This window comes from Balaenoptera acutorostrata, chromosome 10 (genome assembly GCF_949987535.1).
Source record: "Balaenoptera acutorostrata chromosome 10, mBalAcu1.1, whole genome shotgun sequence".
Classification (NCBI taxonomy): Eukaryota; Metazoa; Chordata; class Mammalia; order Artiodactyla; family Balaenopteridae; genus Balaenoptera; species Balaenoptera acutorostrata.
In genome coordinates this window covers 53,596,564-53,615,801 of record NC_080073.1, presented here as the reverse complement: position 1 = coordinate 53,615,801, position 19,238 = coordinate 53,596,564, and the positions used below count along the sequence as shown (strand labels likewise).

Below are 19,238 nucleotides of genomic sequence, written 5' to 3'. Positions count from 1 at the left end.
AAATTAAAAGGCATGTAAACATAAAAGTAGTCCCTTTCTCTTGCTTGCATTCCTTTTCTCACTTCAGTGCAGGAAATTGGTTTCAGTCACTATAAGAAAACCTCATACTCCCCAAAGGAGTTGTTTTCTCCCCAAATTACATGTTTTTTTTTTTAAGACGGAACTACAAACTGGCCCTGCATTTTAGTACACAAGCCACTGAAAAGAAGATATTTGGGATCTGAAACACATTTTCCAAAGAAGAATGTCATTCATGGTGTAGGTCCATTTCCAGAGTAACCCACAAAGCTCTTTCAAACTCAGAATGTGGATTAAATACTATACATTTGCTATAGGAAGATCTGATACTCTTGCAGTATTACTTTAACTATAAAACAATCAAGTTCGGGCTTCCCTGGTGGCGCAGTGGTTGGGAGTCTGCCTGCCAGTGCAGGGGACGCGGGTTCGAGCCCTGGCCTGGGAGGATCCCACATGCCGTGGAGCAACTAGGCCCGTGAGCCACAATTACTGAGCCTGCGCGTCTGGAGCCTGTGCTCTGCAACAAGAGAGGCCGCGATAGTGAGAGGCCCGCGCACCGTGATGAAGAGTGGCCCCCGCTTGCCACAAGTAGAGGAAGCCCTCACACAGAAAACGAAGACCCAACATAGCAATCAATCAATAGATCAATAAATAAATCTAAAAATATTAAAAAAAAAAAAGGTTTGTTCAAAAAAAAACAATCAAGTTCTATACATTCCTTATTCTTTTTCAAGGAAAGCAATTCTGATGAGATCAAGGAAAGTGTGAAGAGAGATTTGGGGCAATCTGAAGGACATTTCCATGGCTTTAAGGATTGATATACTGTTCTCAGTTAGGTTTAATTTCATTTCCAAAAAAGTTATGGTTTCCTTTTCCTCTAAATGGCTGTATTTCTGCCCATCTTCTTATACTTATTTGTGATGAGGTCATTTGCTGGGATTACTGTAGCTAATAAAGAGAGCCACAAATGACATAGGACAGTCTGATGTCTCATTAGCTGGCTGCAGATGGTGAATGGCAGGGAAAAGGGGCCCGGGGCTTTGGGGAAGCTATGGCTATGAGTTGTCCTCAGAGGAGAAAGAAGATGGTGGTGACAGGGTGTCACATGACACTTGACTTGCACCTGTCACCTCACAAAGCCCACCTGCTTGGCCCCTGCTGCTCTAATATCTGCAGGGGCAAGGAGAGCTTTGGTGCTGGGGTGACTGGGGACAGGACGCACAGCCAAACAGCTGCTGGTAAAGTAAGTTCAAGTATCAGAGGGGCGGTTGTTTGAGTCCTATGTCCAGAGGGGGTAAAATCTTTATCAGAACTTAGACAATTTCATTCACATACACACATACCATCTCCATTCTGCTGAGCTGCTCATCTATCACCATTTCCAAAAAATTTTAAATTTACAATTATAATATAGCACAGAGGCAGCCCCTGCACCGCACAGCCCCATAATCCACCTACAAAACTCAATCCACATTGCAAAAGGGATCCAAGAACTCATTGATTAATTCAGGCAGAGCCCGAAGTATATGTGAGAAAAGATTTTCCTCTTTTCTTCCATAACATTCTTTCCCCAAGATCATAAATCTCCGAGCATCGACTTCACATCTCTGGAAAGTGAACGGCAACTGAGACAGCATATAAATCACCTCGAGAAGAGTTATTCGTCGTGGGCAAATAAAAATGTAAGCCGGGCAGATGGTGAAGAGCTCGTTTCTACTGGTAGCATCTCAGGGGCAAGGCGGGCTAGGCGGAAAGCAGACAGAGTTGTGAAATTTGGGGCCACAGTGGTAGGAAGAGAATAAATACCCAAAACACCAGGACACTAAAAATTATCCTACCACATGGCTACAATCTCTTCAACTCTTCGCCTCTGCTTCAGATCTGACTTTCTCCCTCTATGGCCACAGGACTGATAGGAGGGCAAAGAGAAGAGGAGGAGGAGGAGAGGGGGTGGGGGGGGAGGCAAAACCCATACTAAACACTGCAGTGCTTTAAGCCCTCTTCATTCACCAGTTTCAAAGCGCTTAATCCTTTGGGGACTGCGTCAGGATAGAAGAGATTATACCACCTGGTGCTGATTTTTTTCATATGGCTCCAGCTCACAATTGGCAAATCCAAGATGGCTGCGTCCCCAACACTCTGGTGGGTGTTTATGTCACAAAGCCACAGTGACCTGGGGGTAAGGGAGGAAAGGGAGGCAACACGGTGACCACCCCCAAGGCTCCCCAAAGACTGGCTTGTTCTAGGGTTGAACCCACTGGAAGCCCCAGACACACCCTACTGGCCCCTGAGCAGGTGTGACTGGGGACCTTTGACTATACTCCACCTTGCTCTTATAAAAGCAACACCAGCCAAGAAAACAAAACTTTATTATCACCCACAAAAAGGGATACAAGAAAAAAGGAAAAGGAATGAAGGGAGGAACAAGTCATTGAAAAAGTAGCAAAAATTGAAATGAATTCCCCCAAAGCTGCACAGGAAATGACACTGTTGTGCCTCTGAGAGCTCATTAATGTGGCCAGAAACCAAGTTCAAGAAGCCCTTGAAAAAGGCACACAGAGCTTAGGTTTGTGTGTGATGGTTATGTTTGCTGTCGATTTGTTAAGAAAAGAAGAGGGCAGAAAAACGCTCTTTTTGACAGACAGGAGCTCTCAGCCATGGGAGGAGAGATTGTTCTCAGCAATCACAGCCTATGAGAACACCGCAAAAATATGTCTCCAAATGCCATGCATCTCACAGATGGTCATCTTAACTACCACGGCCTGCAGCTACAGACCACCAGCACCTCCATGGTGCTGGCAAATTAACCTGGAAACATCACTTGGCTAAAAACCATTTCTCCTGCTTCTAATCTCAAGGTATAAAAAAATAACTATTGTGAAAAATGCACAGAGTTAATAAGCTAAGTATCTTAGTTCAGGCTAACAAAATACCATAGACTGGGTGGTTTAAACAACAGGAGTTTATTTCCTCACAGTTCTAGAAGCTGGAAGTCCTGGATCAGGGGGCTAGCATGGCTGGGTTCTGGCGAGAGCTCTCTTCCTGGTTTGCAGACGGCTGCCTTCTGCTGTGTCCTCACAGGGTGGAAAGTGAGAGAGAGATCTCTCTCCCTCTTCCTTCCAAGGCTACAGTCTTATTGGATTAGGGCCCCACCCTTAAAACCTCATTTAACCTTAATTGCCTCCTAAAGACCCTAACTCTCAGATACAATCCTATTAGGGGTTAGGGCTTCAACATATGAATTTGCAGGGAGGTGGGTGTATGATTCATCTCATAGTACTGAGCTATGAAAATCTGCTAAACTAAGGAGTTCTCCATTCCATGTCCATCACATAGTAGCTCAATGAATGTCTGATGAATGAACAAATAACTGAGAAGATGAATAATTACTATCTTACTATACTGGGAACACAGAGCAAACTTATGAGAGAGCAGTCTATTTTCAAGCACAAGCAACAATCTAAGTCTCGAGGGTCTGGTAGCCAGGAGGTGTCTCTTCTACATTTGCACAGTGGATGGACTGTTTTCTCTCCAAACCAACAGCCAGAAGAGAAGAAGAAAAAACCCAGATGATTAAAAGCCACTCCCCATTCCATAATGTCAGAACCTAAATGGAATGCCCTCTGTGGATCTTCTGAAAAGGTTATAATAAGAGTTCCACACATCACCACCATCATCTAGTACCTGTTGGATAGGTCGAGGCCAATGACCAGAAATGGACTAATTAGTAAGAAAGCCTTCTGACTAGGGAGGTCCAGGACACTGGCCATCAATGAATCACTTGTCACAGCAGCATACATAACTCACCTGCCACTCAACAGGTTAGACTTACCCCTAGGAAAAAGCGAGGGACAGAGATGAGGACAGGGAGAAGGATGCCCTCAGGCTATGAACAGTACAGATGGACTTTATCATTCACATTCATTCATTCATCACATATTTACAGAATGTCTACTATGCCCACGGTGCTTTCCTAAATATTCTGGAGTCTTCAATGAGGGATCAGAGAGAGGTCTACCCTCAAAAAATTTGGCCTATAAGATGTAACAGTCGGGCTAGAAAAGTCTTTTTTTTCCTGGGTTGGGATCTGGGAACCTGTAATTTTTTAAAATTTTTATTGGAGTATAGTTGATTTACAATGTTGTGCTACTTTCTGCTGTACAGCAAAGTGAATCAGTTATACATGTACACGTACCTACTCTTTTTTAGATTCTTTACCCACATAGGTCTTTACAGAGTATTGGGTAGAGTTCCCTGTGCTATACAGTAGGTCCTTAATAGTTACCTATTTTAGATATAGTAGTGTGTATGTGTCAATCCCAATCTCCCAAGTTATCACTCCCCACTAGAAAAGTCTTACGGAAACTGAAGATGAGCACTGCAGGAAGAAAACCTGCTTGGGGCAGGTATGGGGGTCCAGCCACACTCTCTGTTATTCCCCAAGGCTAATGGGGACCCAATGTGGGTCCCCCTAGGACTCGAGATCCCTGTGATTTAGCACCCTCCTCCACAGCCATGGAGGGTGACTCTGGTAACTCTAAGGCAGTCATGGAAACCCAGTTGCCGGGTCTTGGGGGGTCTTGGGGGGGATCTAGTTCTGGTTATGAGATAACAAGAAACGTGTGCTGGGGACTTCCCTTCCCACACAGAGCATCTTGGAAAGAGCTCTCATCTCGTCCCACGTTCTAAAAGAATGTTGTGAGCAGGTGATGCTTGGGACTGTAGCTGGCATGCTCCCACCATGACAAGCATGGGGATGAAAAGTCAACAGCAAGAAGAATGGAAGAAACCGGTTTTTCATTTTTTTTTTTAAGAGAGAAGTAATCAATTTTTTGTGTGATAAAAAGCACATGAGATCTACCCTCTTAACAAATGTGGATGTGCACAAGTACAGTAGTGTTAGCTACACGCACATGGTTGCACAGCAGACCGCCAGAACCCTTCGTCTTGCACAACTGAAACTCTCCACTCACTGGATAGCAACTCCCCCTCCCCCTCCCCACTGCCCCGGCCACCACCATTCTACTTCCTGTTTCTATCAGTTTGACAACTTTAGATACTTCCTATAAGTGGAATCATGCAGTATTTGTCCTTCTATGACTGGCTTATTTCACTTATTATAATGTTTCTAAAGGTTCATTCCTTTTTTAAGGCTGAATAACAATCCACCATATCATCCATATACCATATTTTCTTCATTCATTCATCCATTTAGGTTGTTTCCACCTCTTGGCTATTAGGAACAAAGTTGCAATGAACACTGGGGTGCAAATATCTCAAGAACCTTATTTCAGTTCTTTTGGATAAATACACACAAGTGGAACTGCTGGATCATATGGTAGTCCTAGTTTTAATTTTTTTCAGGAACTGCATACCATTCTCCAGGAGCCTGTATCGTCGAGGCCATCAGGAGTGGCTGCAACAAACCCACGGCCACTCACTGGCAGAAGTCTTACTGTGTGAGAAAATTAAATGCAGTTATTGCTTGAGCTTCTAACTGTTGGGTTCTCTGTTATTTGCAGCTGAAAGAATCCTCCTGGACACAGGAGATGGTGTGGTATACACAGAAGGGCACTGGCTGGGGAGAAAGGAAGTCTAGACGTCCATCCTGCCTTTACCACTGACCAGATTTGTGACTCTTGGCAAGTCAGTCAGTCACTCCAGTTTGGGGAGTGGCCACTGGACCCCTAAAGACTATTCTAAAATGTAGTGACTCAAAGGCCATGGCTCAAAGAGGAAAAAACATCTGTCCTACAGGATCTGGGAAGAAGAGGCAATCAAACTCTCTAATGACAGGATGGGGAGTGGGGTAGAAAGGGGCTAATCATATCACCCACGACCTTACTTGTTACAAAGTCCAAATGTGATCGACAACATTTCCTACGTAGCAACAGTTAACTTTGTGGAGCTATCACAGAATTCACTAAATTGATTTTCAACCATTATAAGGATGTGTTAGCTGACCCACTCCATGGTCAAACAGCTGACAACAAATATGTGTCAAATATTTTGAACAAATCAGTAAGGTTGAAAATGTGTGTTAAAAGAATTATCCAAAGGATCAAAACAGCATATTACCTTATCCTGAAAAACTCTATCACCATCCCATGCCTTACATTTAATGCTCAGTCAACATCTACCTATACATTGGTGTATTGTGGAGATGAAGAATAAAAAGGTTCAAAATGGGTTGAGATTACCCTGGTCAGGCTTCAACTTGAATGTCAGAGGATTTCAAAACTAACAGCTTTATATGTGGTTAAGTGGTTCAACAGTTCAGTGCTAAAGATGACAATTCAACCAAGAGCATGAAAGTTCTTCTTGAGGCAAAATTCAGCTAAATCTTTATATCTGTCTCTTTCCCTTATTTGTAAAACAATGCCCTCCCTTGGGGAAGTGGGGATTTTGACACACTTGCTTGAAAATTAAATTCTGCAGTTTTCTAACCAAAGCCCACTGGCTAATTTATATGCTTATCGAGTCCTTAGTACTTAGGGACATTATGAGAAGTCCTTCTGAACCTGCTAGGTTTGGGGAGTGTAGGTCATGTGGTCTCTTGATGGCATTACTGCCACTGTGATGCAGACAATTCACCAGGCGAAGTTTTCTAATGAAAGAGTCAACCCAGGGGTTGATAGGAGCTGACGGCGTACTCCTGAGACACGGCTTCAAGACCCCCTGCTGAAGGTCCCCAGTGGAGAGGGATTAACAGGACTGACTCTCTATCTTCTCCCTCCAGGCCAGGGGTCGGTGTCCGGGCACCTAATAACTGCCTCCAACAACATACATTATGCTAAACAAAGAAAGCCAGGCTCACGAGTACACACTGCATGATTCCATTTATATGGCATTCTGGAAAAGACAAAACTACGTGGACAGAAAACAGATGAGCGCTTGCCAGGGGCTAGGGGAGGAGTTAAACACAAAGGAACACAAGGGAATCTTGGAAAGCGATGGAACTGTTGTAACAGATCAAAGTTCGGAAGTGATAAAATTGCATTTTAAAGGGGTGAATTTCATTATATATGAATTTACCTCAATAAACCTGACTTTTACGACAAATCAGGGTTTCTGTCTCTCAGAAACAGCCTCCAGAAAGGTGGGTAAACATGGTGACATGTGAGCTGCCATTGAGGATTGTCCCCATGCCACCCCCTGCTTCCGTATGCCAACAGCCCAACCAGTCAGGATCCAGGGCCGGGAATGAAACCACTCCAGGTATTTCAATCAGGAAGGGATTTGATATGGGAATTAGGTGCTTAGAGCATCACTGGTCTGGCAGAACAGAAGGCCCCCTTAGACTTTTTCATGCAAGGACACACCACTGCAGGTATCCTTGACCCAAGTGTCGGGATGCTGCCGCCGCTGCGGCCACAACAGCCTCTCCTGCCAACGCAGGGGGACTGAGGCCCCAGAACAACGAGTCTGGCCACTGCACCTGCCTCTAAATACTCACATCCCCTTGACCCTGTCCGCCAGCAGCACCAGCAGAAGGAACCTGGTCCCTGTCTCAGCTTCCAACCCTCACACAGATAAATGCACTGAGGAAACCGTCATGCATTTAGAAACCTCCCTGTGAGAAAGCCTGCGACGTGGACTTGCGTTGGTGGGTTTCCAATCCGGAGGGTGGATGAAAGTCAAGAGCGCCAGGCCCAGTACTTCACTTCCCCAGTCACCGTTCCTCCTGTCCTAAAACAAGGCACTCTTCGACAAAGAAAGCACCACCAAAACCCTTTTCTGTCTAAACTTAAATTTCAAACCGTGCTGAGAGAGTTGAAATACTGTTCTCCTAACGGGGAAACCAAGATCCTAACTCACTTCATTATGGAAGAATATTTCATTTTCACATTTAGTGGGTCCCAGCCCCAGCCGAATAAAATTTTGAGATCACTCCATTTGATAACAGCCAACCACAATTCTCTTGTAACTCACATATTAAATACACGCTGCTCTTCCGAGTTCTATTCTGTTGAGAATGAAACAGACTAAGCTTGAAAATGCATTCATTTTCCAGATATCTGTAAGTTGTTTTATGGTGAGCCAGAACCAGCGGAGGGGAGTGTAACATTGTGATTTATGGTAAGAAATATATATTTGCTTTTTTGTTCCTATTTCCAGCACAGAGTTCCTAAAACCCTTGGAATTTCCAAAGAGATGAAAGCTTTAAAGTGTCTTTTATTATGTTAACGAGTGACCTTTGCAAAGCCCCTAAGGATGGGAAATGGTTGCAGGTGGAGCCAACCCCTTGATGAGAGGGTTGGAGCTTTCAGTCCTACCCCTGACCTCCCGGGAGGGGAGAGGGCCTGGAGGGTAAATCACCAGTGGCCAAAAATTTAATCAATCATGCCTATGTAATGAAGCCTCCTTAAAAACCCTAAAGAACAGGGTTCAGAGAGCTTCACGGTTGGTGGGGAGAGCGGTGCACTCGGAGAGGGCAGGAGGGCACGGAAGCTCCGAGCTCCTTCCCACAGAGCTTGCTGTATGCATCTCTTCCTTCTGTTCCTAATTACATCCTTTTGTAACAAACCGGTAGATGTTTCTCTGAGTTCTGTGAACCACCCTAGCGAATTAATCAAGCCTGAGGAAGAGGACATGGGAACCTCCAATCCACAGCTGGCTGGTCAGAAGCACAGGTGACAACCTGGATCTGTGACTGGCGTCTGAAGTTGATGAGGCGCTCAGTCTTGCAGGACTGAGCCCTGTACCTGTGAGATCTGACGCTCCTTCCAGGTGGACAGTATCAGAATTGAGTTGGATTGTAGGATACCCAGTCTATGTCTGATGGGAATTGGATTGAGTTAATTGCTGGATGGCATTAAAAAATACATATGCATTGGAGTACGGTACCTTTTATACCGTAATTTATGCTCCTATAGACCTAATATGATCAAAACAATAAGCCAGAAGAAAATATTTGGCTAAAGTACCACAGTAACTACAATTCCTAGTCTCCCAATGACTATTCACATAGTAACTACATTCTCTACATCAAAAGGGATAAGAAACCTTCTCATAAGGAATTTCACTTCATTCCTTCTTGGGTTATTTCTCCAAATTGTACAAAAGGGAGGCAATGGAAACATTTTCCTTTTTCTAACAAGAAAACTATTGGGTGGCTATGGCTAGCTTCTTCAATTGTTACGACAAAAAAAAAAAAAAGTGACAAAGCACAATGGCCTAAAATAAAAATAGTGTCCAACCAACACTCTAGCTGTTTGGGTTGTGAGAATCATCTACCAGAGTTGTCACTGGAAAAAATGAAGGACGTCTTTGCAAAAGAGCTCTAATCCTTCCTTCTCAGAAAACATTCACACCCGCATCACACCCCATAAGCCTCTCACTGCTGTAAGGGAGTACCAGAGAATATCTCCTATCACTCTGACAAAAGGAATAAGAGCAAAAATGACAATCAGTAATTAATAATTGTTCCTAACTTAAAAGCTCTCCCTAGTTCTTCTCCTTAAAAGTATTTTTTAAAAGTTGAACTTGGGAGCTAGTTATTTCGTATGGACAATGATATACTGTCTTCTGCCAATGCTATTGACTGGCAAAGCAAAGTGGGCAATAATTTTATGTAAAAAGAACAGACCTCTCAAACTTCAGGGTTAGAAGAAGCACCCACAGGAAAGGCAGAACGTACACTAGGAAGGACTCAGAATAGGGAAGATCAGCAGCCCTAATAATAAGCTTATCAGGTTACTAAGTAGACATTTCTCCAAAGACATACAGATGGCCAATAGGCACGTGAAAAGATGCTCAACATCACTAATTATTAGAGAAAAGCAAATCAAAACTACAATGATGGGCTTCCCTGGTGGCGCAGTGGTTGAGAACCTGCCTGCTAGTGCAGGGTATGCGGGTTCGAGCCCTGGTCTGGGAGGATCCCACATGCCGCGGAGCAACTGGGCACGTGAGCCACAACTGCTGAGCCTGCGCGTCTGGAGCCTGTGCTCCGCAACAAGACAGGCCACGATAGTGAGAGGCCTGCGCACCGCGATGAAGAGTGGCCCCCGCTCGCCGCAACTAGAGAGAGCCCTCGCACAGAAACGAAGACCCAACACAGCCAAAAATAAATAAATAAATAATTTAAAAAAAAAAAAAAAACTACAGTGAGGTATTACCTCACACCAGTCAGAATGGCCATCATCAAAAACTACAAACAATAAATGCTGGAGGGAGCACGGAGAAAAGGGAACCCTCCTACACTGTTGGTGGGAATGTAAATCGGGGCAGCCACTATTGGGAATAGTAAGGAGGGTCCTCAAAAAACTAAAATTAGAGCTACCATAGGAACCAGCAATCCCAATCCTGGGCATATATCCAGACACAACTCTACTTCAAAAAAATACATGCACCCCTATGTTCATAGCCCCACTATTCACAATAGCCAAGACATGGAAGCAACCTAAATGTCCATCAACAGATGAATGGATAAAGAAGATGTGGTACATATATACAATGGTATACTACTCAGCCATAAAAAGGAACGAAATAATGCCATTTGCAGCAAATGGATGCAACTAGAGACTATCATACTAAGTGAAGCAAATCAGAAAGAGAAAGACAAACACCATATGATATGACATATATGGAATCTAAAATATGACACAAATGAACCTATCTATGAAACAGAAACAGACTCACAGACATAGAGAACAGACTTGTACTTGCCAAGGGGGAGGGGGGTTAGGGGAGGGATGGAGTGGGAGGTTGGGGTTAGCAGATGCAAACTATTATCTATAGAATGGATAAACAACAAGGTCCTACTGTAGAGCACAGGGAACTATATTCAATATCCTGTGATAAACCATCATTGGATAGAATGTTTAATAATTATATATACGTGTAACTAAATCACTTTGCTGTACAGTACAAAGTAACACAACATTATAAATCAACTACACTTAAGTAAATAAATAATCATTTTTTTTAAAAAAAAGCTTATTAGGTGACAGCCTCTGTTAGGGTTTCCCCGTGATGTTGCTGGGGATGAGGATCTAAACAGTTATTTCTAAAGATCTAGGAACTTCTCTTTTAATTTCTTTCTAGAGCAAGATTTAGGTATGTGTATTATGGTGTGAACTCCCAAAGGTTCTTTTCCAACAGAATGGAAGTGATTGGAATTCTCAACCCCTTAGCAGCTAAGCACGACCTCCTCAAACGTGACCCCACCCGAGGCTCTCAAAAGAGCGAACTGACAGCAAGCTCCGACATCTTCTCAGTTGCCAACTTACCTTGCGAGGCACCCACACGTCAGCTGCAAGTGTTTCACCCTGAAACTCGGTGTACAGGCAGAGGCAAATACCTTTCAAAATCTCACGTCCCCTATCGTTTCATACCCTTACAGATGCTGATGAAATACTTGCAGGCAGGCCGATCCTGCCTCTGGAAGACCTGAGCCCTCAAGTGGCCCTCGGAGAATAGAATCACGTGAAGCTTGGAGAAAAATTTCAATGGATAACCAAGACCATTTGATTGAAGAAGCTGCCTTGGGGCTTGCAATCTTACAAAATAGATTTTCCTCCACAATTTTCAGGCTAAAGTGATTTCAATTCAAATGAAGAACCACCTCTAGCACATGGTTAAAGTAGGTCCCAGCCCGGTTCACGAGATCATGTCAACAGGACACATGCATCCAAAGAAAGAGAAAAAACAGAAATTCACTCACGACACCCGGGGAAATTGACAAAATGCAGGCTGCGTTTGGCTTCCCTCCAGCTGCCACTTAGAGGCGCAGTTAGTCACGGAGATTGCGCGGGCAGATGACTGGGTCCAGGGAGCCTGTGGGGGCCTGGCTAGCCCCGAAGGTCTGCAGGGCTGCTCCTCCCTGGACCTGGGCTAGTGCAACACCTAGAAGAGTCCCGGCCACTGCCCCTGGGCTGGTCCGGTTGTGTAGCATGCGGGGATCGAGCATGGGAGGAAGGAGCTCATGTTATTAGCACAACCACACAAAGAAGCCAATATTTAGGGGAGCGACAGAATATATTGTAAGCGCTCCCATCATGTCAAGAGGCGTCACATTAGTGGGTGTGTTGGAGTTTCTCCCACATGACATGAAAACGACTCCCATTTCAATGAAAGTAGGAGATTCCCCATCAGTTGGTTCACAGTTCGCCCACGGCAGCTGCCAGGCACAAGAACAGGAGCGCCAGGCGTGCACGGAGCTGATTTTGTCTCCCTGGGCGATGCTTCCATTTTATAACTTGTCTCCTCTTAAAACCCAGCGATGAGCAAGTTACAAACATAATTACTCTACTTCTGAACAAGCGCTAACACAAGCCATGAAAGGTGCGAAGAGAGGCTGGCGAGCTTACCTCTGGCTCTGGCGGGCAGGTTTGTTCATCCTCCACGGAGTTGGGTAAAATGGCCCAGGTTATGCTGGCGCTGGCCGATGGCAAGGAGCCAAGTGTCCCATTTTTCAGCTGCTCTGTGGAGTGTGACTTAGGCCCGTGCCATCCCAGGATGCTTTCTGAAATAAAGACCTAGAATGATGCCAAGTATTTCCCAAATCCAACATTTAGAGCTCAAGAAATAGCCATACCATGCTGTTGAAGAAACCCGACTTGAAGTGGGTCCCATTTTAAGTGGACCATAGTGGATTTAAGTTGATTCAGTGGATTTAAGTGTAGATTCAGGTCACCTATTTATAAACGAGTTTCTGCGTAATGACCATAGGCTGTGTCTCTCCCTGTCCTCGGACAGAAACAATTCACATGTGCCGTATCTCCTTGAGGGTGTTTTTCTTATTTTTTTTAACTTTTCAAAAATACTTATAAATATTTACAATAAAAAACAAAAGTCAAATTGTATCAGGTATGGGCTGCTCGAAATGCAGTCTGAATGCCCACTGACATGATGACCACAGCTGAGAAAAGACTCCTGCAGTGTGATCACACCACGTGTGATCGGCCATGACATGTGGCCGAAGTCCATTCGGGTGGCAGAAGTCAGGAAGCCACATCATGGACGGACAAGGGCATGGAGGATGGATGCGGTCATGCCATTCTAGCTACCATATTGCTGTTAATAAAGCTTTTTTCTTTTTTTTTTTTGTTTGGCCATGCCACACGGCTTTTGGGATCTGTTTCCCAACCAGGGATCGAACCTGGGCCCTTAGCAGTGAACATGCAGAATCCTAACCACTGGACCACCAGGGAATTCCTTATAAAGCATTTTTAAAATTTTCCCTCAACCCTTGGGAACAACAAAAAAAAACTTTCTAACTCTAATACTGATCTTTCCAAGAGTCATGGGTTATTACAGAATAGTTGTATATAAGCTTGCTAAGGGGGACAGGAGTGATCAGAGGTAGATTTCTTTACCCTGTAGCAATTCTGCCATTAGAAAAAGAATAGGCCTCAAACTCAGCTGAATCTGGAGCTTCTGTTCTCAGCCTGAGTGTAGGAGTGAGTGATGAAGGAAAGGTGGGCTCAAGTGCAGACAACCTCACGTGAACTAGAACTCAGCCGCCCTTCAGCACCTCAGATGCTGCCTGGCATCTCCTCATTCTCTCCCGGCTGCTCACGATGCTCAAGCGAGGCTGTTTGTTTTTTTTTTCCCCCCATTCTTCCAAGGGACGAAAGCCTTTGTGTGTGCTGTTTCCCCGCTCAGATTGCCATCCTCTAGTTCCTCTACCTGGGGGAGGAGATGTCCTGAGTAAATCCAGGGGTCAACTCAACCATCACGCGCTCAAAGAGGCCCAGGGGGACTTCGCTGGCCAAAGCAGCACCCCAGAGGCACCCCCTGTCCCAGCTGTCGGTTTACTGTCTTATGGCTCTTAGCACTCTCTGAACTCACCCTGTTCATTCGTTTATTGTCTGCCTTCCTCTTCTCCCTAGAACATTAGCTCCTTGAAAACAGGGACAATACTGCCCTTGCTCACTGCTGTATCCCCAGAACCCAGAACAGGGTCTGGCAAGGAGTGTGAGCTCCTTAAATCTGTGCTGAATGAATGGATGACCATTAAGACTTTTCAGAGATGGTCAATTTCAAGAAGAGTGTGTGTTTCAAAAAGCGTGTATGTCCATGGTGGAGAAGGGCTGGGGACAGAGTGGGGCAAAGGGGGTGGGGGGAAGAGTTATTTAATGGGTATAGAGGTTCAGTTTTGCAAGATGAAAAGGGTTCTGGAGATTGGTTGCACAATAACAGGAATGAATTTAACACTACTGAGTTGCATACTTAAAAATGGTTAGGATGCCAAATTTTTTTTTTGAATTTTTGAATTTTATTTTATTTTTTTATACAGCAGGTTCTTATTAGTCATCCATTTTATACACATCAGTGTATACATGTCAATCCCAATCTCCCAATTCATCACACCACCACCTCCACGCCCCGCTGCTTTCCCCTCTTGGTGTCCATACGTTTGTTCTCTACCTCTGTGTCTCAATTTCTGCCCTGCAAACCAGTTCATCCATACCATTTTTCTAGGTTCCACATATATGCGTTAATATACAATATTTGTTTTTCTCTTTCTGACTTACTTCACTCTGTATGACAGTCTCTAGACCCATCCACGACTCTACAAATGACCCAATTTCATTCCTTTTTATGGCTGAGTAATATTCCATTGTATATATGTGCCACATCTTCTTTATCCATTTGTCTGTCGATGGACATTTAGGTTGCTTCCATGACCTGGCTATTGTAAATAGTGCTGCAATGAACATTGGGGTGCATGTATCTTTCTGATTTACGGTTTTCTCTGGGTGTGTGCCCAGTAGTGGGATTGCTGGGTCATATGGTAATTCTATTTTTAGTTTTTTAAGGAACCTCCATACTGTGTTCCATAGTGGCTGTATCAATTTACATTCCCACCAACAGTGCAAGAGGGTTCCCTTTTCTCCACACCCTCTCCAGCATTTGTTGTTTGTAGATTTTTTGATGCTGGCCATTCTGACCGGTGTGAGGTAATACCTCATTGTAGTTTTTTTTTTTTTTTTTTTTTTTTTTTTTTTTATAGCTACTTTATTTATTTATTTCTTTATTTTTGGCTGTGTTGGGTCTTCGGTTCGTGCGAGGGCTTTCTCTGGTTACGGCAAGTGGGGGCCACTCTTCATCGCGGTGCAGGGACCGCTCTTCATCGCGGTGCGCGGGCCTCTCACTATCGCGGCCCCTCCCGTTGCGGGGCACAGGCTCCAGACGCGCAGGCTCAGTAGTTGTGGCTCACGGGCCCAGCTGCTCCGTGGCATGTGGGATCTTCCCAGACCAGGGCTCGAACCCGTGTCCCCTGCATTAGCAGGCAGATTCTCAACCACTGCGCCACCAGGGAAGCCCCTCATTGTAGTTTTGATTTGCATTTCTCTAATAATTAGTGATGTTGAGCAGCTTTTCATGTGCTTCTTGGCCATCTATATGTCTTCTTTGGAGAAATGTCTATTTAGGTCTTCTGCCCATTTTTGGATTGGGTTGTTTGTTTTTTTAATATTGAGCAGCATGAGCTGTTTATATATTTTGGAGATTAATCCTTTGTTGATTCGTTTGCAAATATTTTCTCCCATTTTGAGGGCTGTCTTTTCATCCTGTTTATGGTTTCCTTTGCTGTGCAAAAGCTTTGAACTTTCATTAGGGCTCATTTGTTTATTTTTGTTTTTATTTCCACCACTCTAGGAGGTGGATCAAAAAAGATCTTGCTGTGATTTATGTCAAAGAGGGTTCTGCCTATGTTTTCCTCTAAGAGTTTTATACTGTCCGGTCTTACATTTAGGTCTCGAATCCATTTTGAGTTTTTTTGTGTATGGTGTTAGGGAGTGTTCTAATTTCATTCTTTTACATGTAGCTGTCCAGTTTTCCCAGCACCACTTATTGAAGAGACTATTCTTTCTCCATTGTATATCCTTGCCTCCTTTGTCATAGACTAGTTGACCATAGGTGTGTGGGTTTATCTCTGGGCTTTCTACCTTGTTCCACCAATCTATATTTCTGTTTTTGTGCCAGTACCATATTGTCTTGATTACTGTAGCTTTGTAGTACAGTCTGAAGTCAGGGAGCCTGATCCCTCCAGCTCCGTTTTTTTCCCTCAAGACGGCTTTGGCTATTCGGGGTCTTTTGTGTCTCCATACAAATTTTAAGATTTTTTGTACTAGTTCTGTAAAAAATGCCATTGGTAATTTGATAGGGATTGCACTGAATCTGTAGATTGCTTTGGGTAGTATAGTCATTTTCACAATATTGATTCCTCCAATCCAAGAACATGGTATATCTCTCCATCTGTTGGTATCATCTTTAATTTCTTTCATCAGTGTCTTATAGTTTTCTGCATACAGGTCTTTTGTCTCCCTAGCCAGGTTTATTCCTAGGTATTTTATTCTTTTTGTTGCAATGGTAAATGGGAGTGTTTCCTTAATTTCTCTTTCAGATTTTTCATCATTAGCGTATAGGAATGCAAGAGATTTCTGTGCATTTATTTTGTGTCCTGCAACTTTACCAAATTCATTGATTAGCTCTAGTAGTTTTCTGGTGGCATCTTTAGGATTCTCTATGTCATCTGCCTATCAGATGTCATCTGTATCATGTCATCTGCAAACAGTGACAGTTTTACCTCTTCTTTTCCAGTTTGTATTCCTTTTATTTCTTTTTCTTCTCTGATTGCCATGGCTGGGACTTCCAAAACTATGTTGAATAATAGTGGGGAGAGTGGACATCCTTGACTTGTTCCTGATCTTAGAGGAAATGCTTTCAGTTTTTCACCATTGAGAATGATGTTTCCTGTGGGTTTGTCGTATATGGCCTTTATTATGTTGAGGTAGGTTCCCTCTATGCTCATTTTCTGGAGAGTCGTTATCATAAATGGGTGTTGAATTTTGTCAAAAGCTTTTTCTGCATCTATTGAGATGATCATATGGTTTTTCTTCTTCAAGTTGTTAATATGGTGTATCACATTGATTGTTTTGCGTATATTGAAGAATCCTTGCATCCCTGGGATAAATCCCACTTGATCATGGTGTATGATCCTTTTCATGTGTTGTTGGATTCTGTTTGCTAGTATTTTGTTGAGGATTTTTGCATCTATATTCATCAGTGATATTGGTCTGTAATTTTCTTTTTTTGTAGTATCTTTGTCTGGTTTTGGTATCAGGGTGATGGTGGCCTCATAGAATGAGTTTGGGAGTGTTCCTTCCTCTGCAATTTTTTGGAAGAGTTTGAGAAGGATGCATGTTAGCTCTTCTCTAAATGTTTGATAGAATTCACCTGTGAAGCCATCTGGTCCTGGACTTTTGTTTGTTGGAAGATTTTTAATCACAGTTTCAATTTCATTACTTGTGATTGATCTGTTCATTTTTTCTGTTTCTTCCTGGTTCAGTCTTGGAAGGTTATACCTTTCTAAGGATTTGTCCATTTCTTCCAGGTTGTCCATTTTATTGGCATATAGTTGCTTGCAGCAGTCCCTTATGATGCTTTGTATTTCTGCGGTGTCCACTGTAACTTCTCCTTTTTCATTTCTAATTTTATTGATTTGAGTCCTCTCCCTCTTTTTCTTGATGAGTCTGGCTAACGGTTTTTCAATTTTGTTTACCTCCTCAAAGAACCAGCTTTTCGTTTTATTGATCTTTGCTATTGTTGTACTGTTTCTATTTCATTTATTTCTGCTCTGATCTTCATGACTTCTTTCCTTCTGCTAACTTTGGGTTTTGTTTGTTCTTTTTTCTCTAGCTCCTTTAGGTGTAAGGTTAGATTGTTTATTTGAGATTTTTCTTGTTTTTGAGTTAGGCTTGTATAGCTATAAACTTCCCTCTTAGAACTGCTTTTGCTGCATCCCATAGGTTTTGGATGGTCGTGTTTTCATTGTCATTTGTCTCTAGGTATTTTTTGATTTCCTCTTTGATTTCCTCAATGATCTCTTGGTTATTCAGTAACGTATTGTTTAACCTCCATGTGTTTGTGGTTTTTACGTTTTTTTCCTTGTTATTGATTTCTAATCTCATAGCATTGTGGTCAGAAAAGATACTTGATACGATTTCAATTTTCTTAAATTTACTGAGGCTTGATTCGTGACCCAAGATGTGAGCTATCCTGGAGAATGTTCCGTGCACACTTGAGAAGAAAGTGTAATCTGCTATTTTTGGATGGAATGTCCTATAAATATCAATTAAATCTGTCTGGTCTATTGTGTCATTTAAAGCTTGTGTTTCCTTATTAATTTTCTGTTTGGATGATCTGTCCATTGGTGTAAATGAGGTGTTAAAGTCCCCTACTATGATTGTGTTACTGTCGATTTCCTCTTTTACAGCTGTTAGCAGTTGCCTTATGTATTGAGGTGCTCCTATGTTGGGTGCATATATATTTATAATTGTTATATCTTCTTCTTGGATTGATCCCTTGATCATTAGGCAGTGTCCTTCCTTGTCTCTTATAACATTATTTATTTTAAAGTCTATTTTATCTGCTATGAGTATTGCTACTCCAGCTTTCTTTTGATTTCCAATTGCATGGAATATCTTTTTCCATCCCCTCACTTTCAGTCTGATGTGTCCCTAGGTCTGAAGTGGGTCTCTTGTAGACAGCATATATATGGGTCTTGTTTTTGTATCCACTCAGCAAGCCTGTGTCTTTTGGTTGGAGCATTTAACCCATTCACATTTAAGGTAATTATCAATATGTATGTTCCTATTACCATTTTCTTAACTGTTTGGGGTTTGTTTTTGTAGGTCCTTTTCTTCTCTTGTGTTTCTCACTTAGAGAAGTTCCTTTAGCATTTGTTGTAGACCTGGTTTGGTGGTGCTGAATTCTCTTAGCTTTTGCTTGTCTGTAAAGCTTTTGATTTCTCCATCTAATCTGAATGAGATCCTTGCCGGGTAGAGTAATCTTGGTTGTAAGTTCTTCCCTTTCATCACTTTAAGTACTTTCTCTTGCTGCTTTCAATAATTTTTCTTTGTTTTTAATTTTTGCCAATTTGATTACTATGTGTCTCAGTGCGTTTCTCCTTGGGTTTATCCTGTATGGGACTCTCTGCACTTCCTGTACTTTGGTGGCTATTTCCTTTCCCATGTTAGGGAAGTTTTCGACTATAATCTCTTCAAATATTTTCTCAGGTCCTTTCTCTCTCTCTTCTCCTTCTGGGACCCCTATAATGCGAATGTTGTTGTGTTTAATGTTGTCGCAGATGTCTCTTAGGCTGTCTTCATTTCTTTTCATTCTTTTTTCTTTATTCTGTTCCGCAGCAGTGAATTCCACCATTCTGTCTTCCAGGTCACTTATCCGTTCTTCTGTCTCAGTTATTC

The 19,238-nt window shown here is 42.9% G+C and overlaps 1 protein-coding gene across 4 annotated transcripts in view; it reads right to left on the bottom strand.

Moving 5' to 3' along the window:
- Window positions 1–19,238, bottom strand: part of OSBPL10 (oxysterol binding protein like 10) — a 387,153-nt gene that overhangs the window by 58,251 nt on the left and 309,664 nt on the right. For all 4 annotated transcript variants that reach the window (XM_057554937.1, XM_057554935.1, XM_057554936.1 and 1 more), the window contains one exon: window positions 12,333–12,487. In XM_057554937.1, the coding sequence (XP_057410920.1) occupies window positions 12,333–12,487 (155 nt within the window). The remainder of the gene's footprint in view (window positions 1–12,332; window positions 12,488–19,238) is intronic.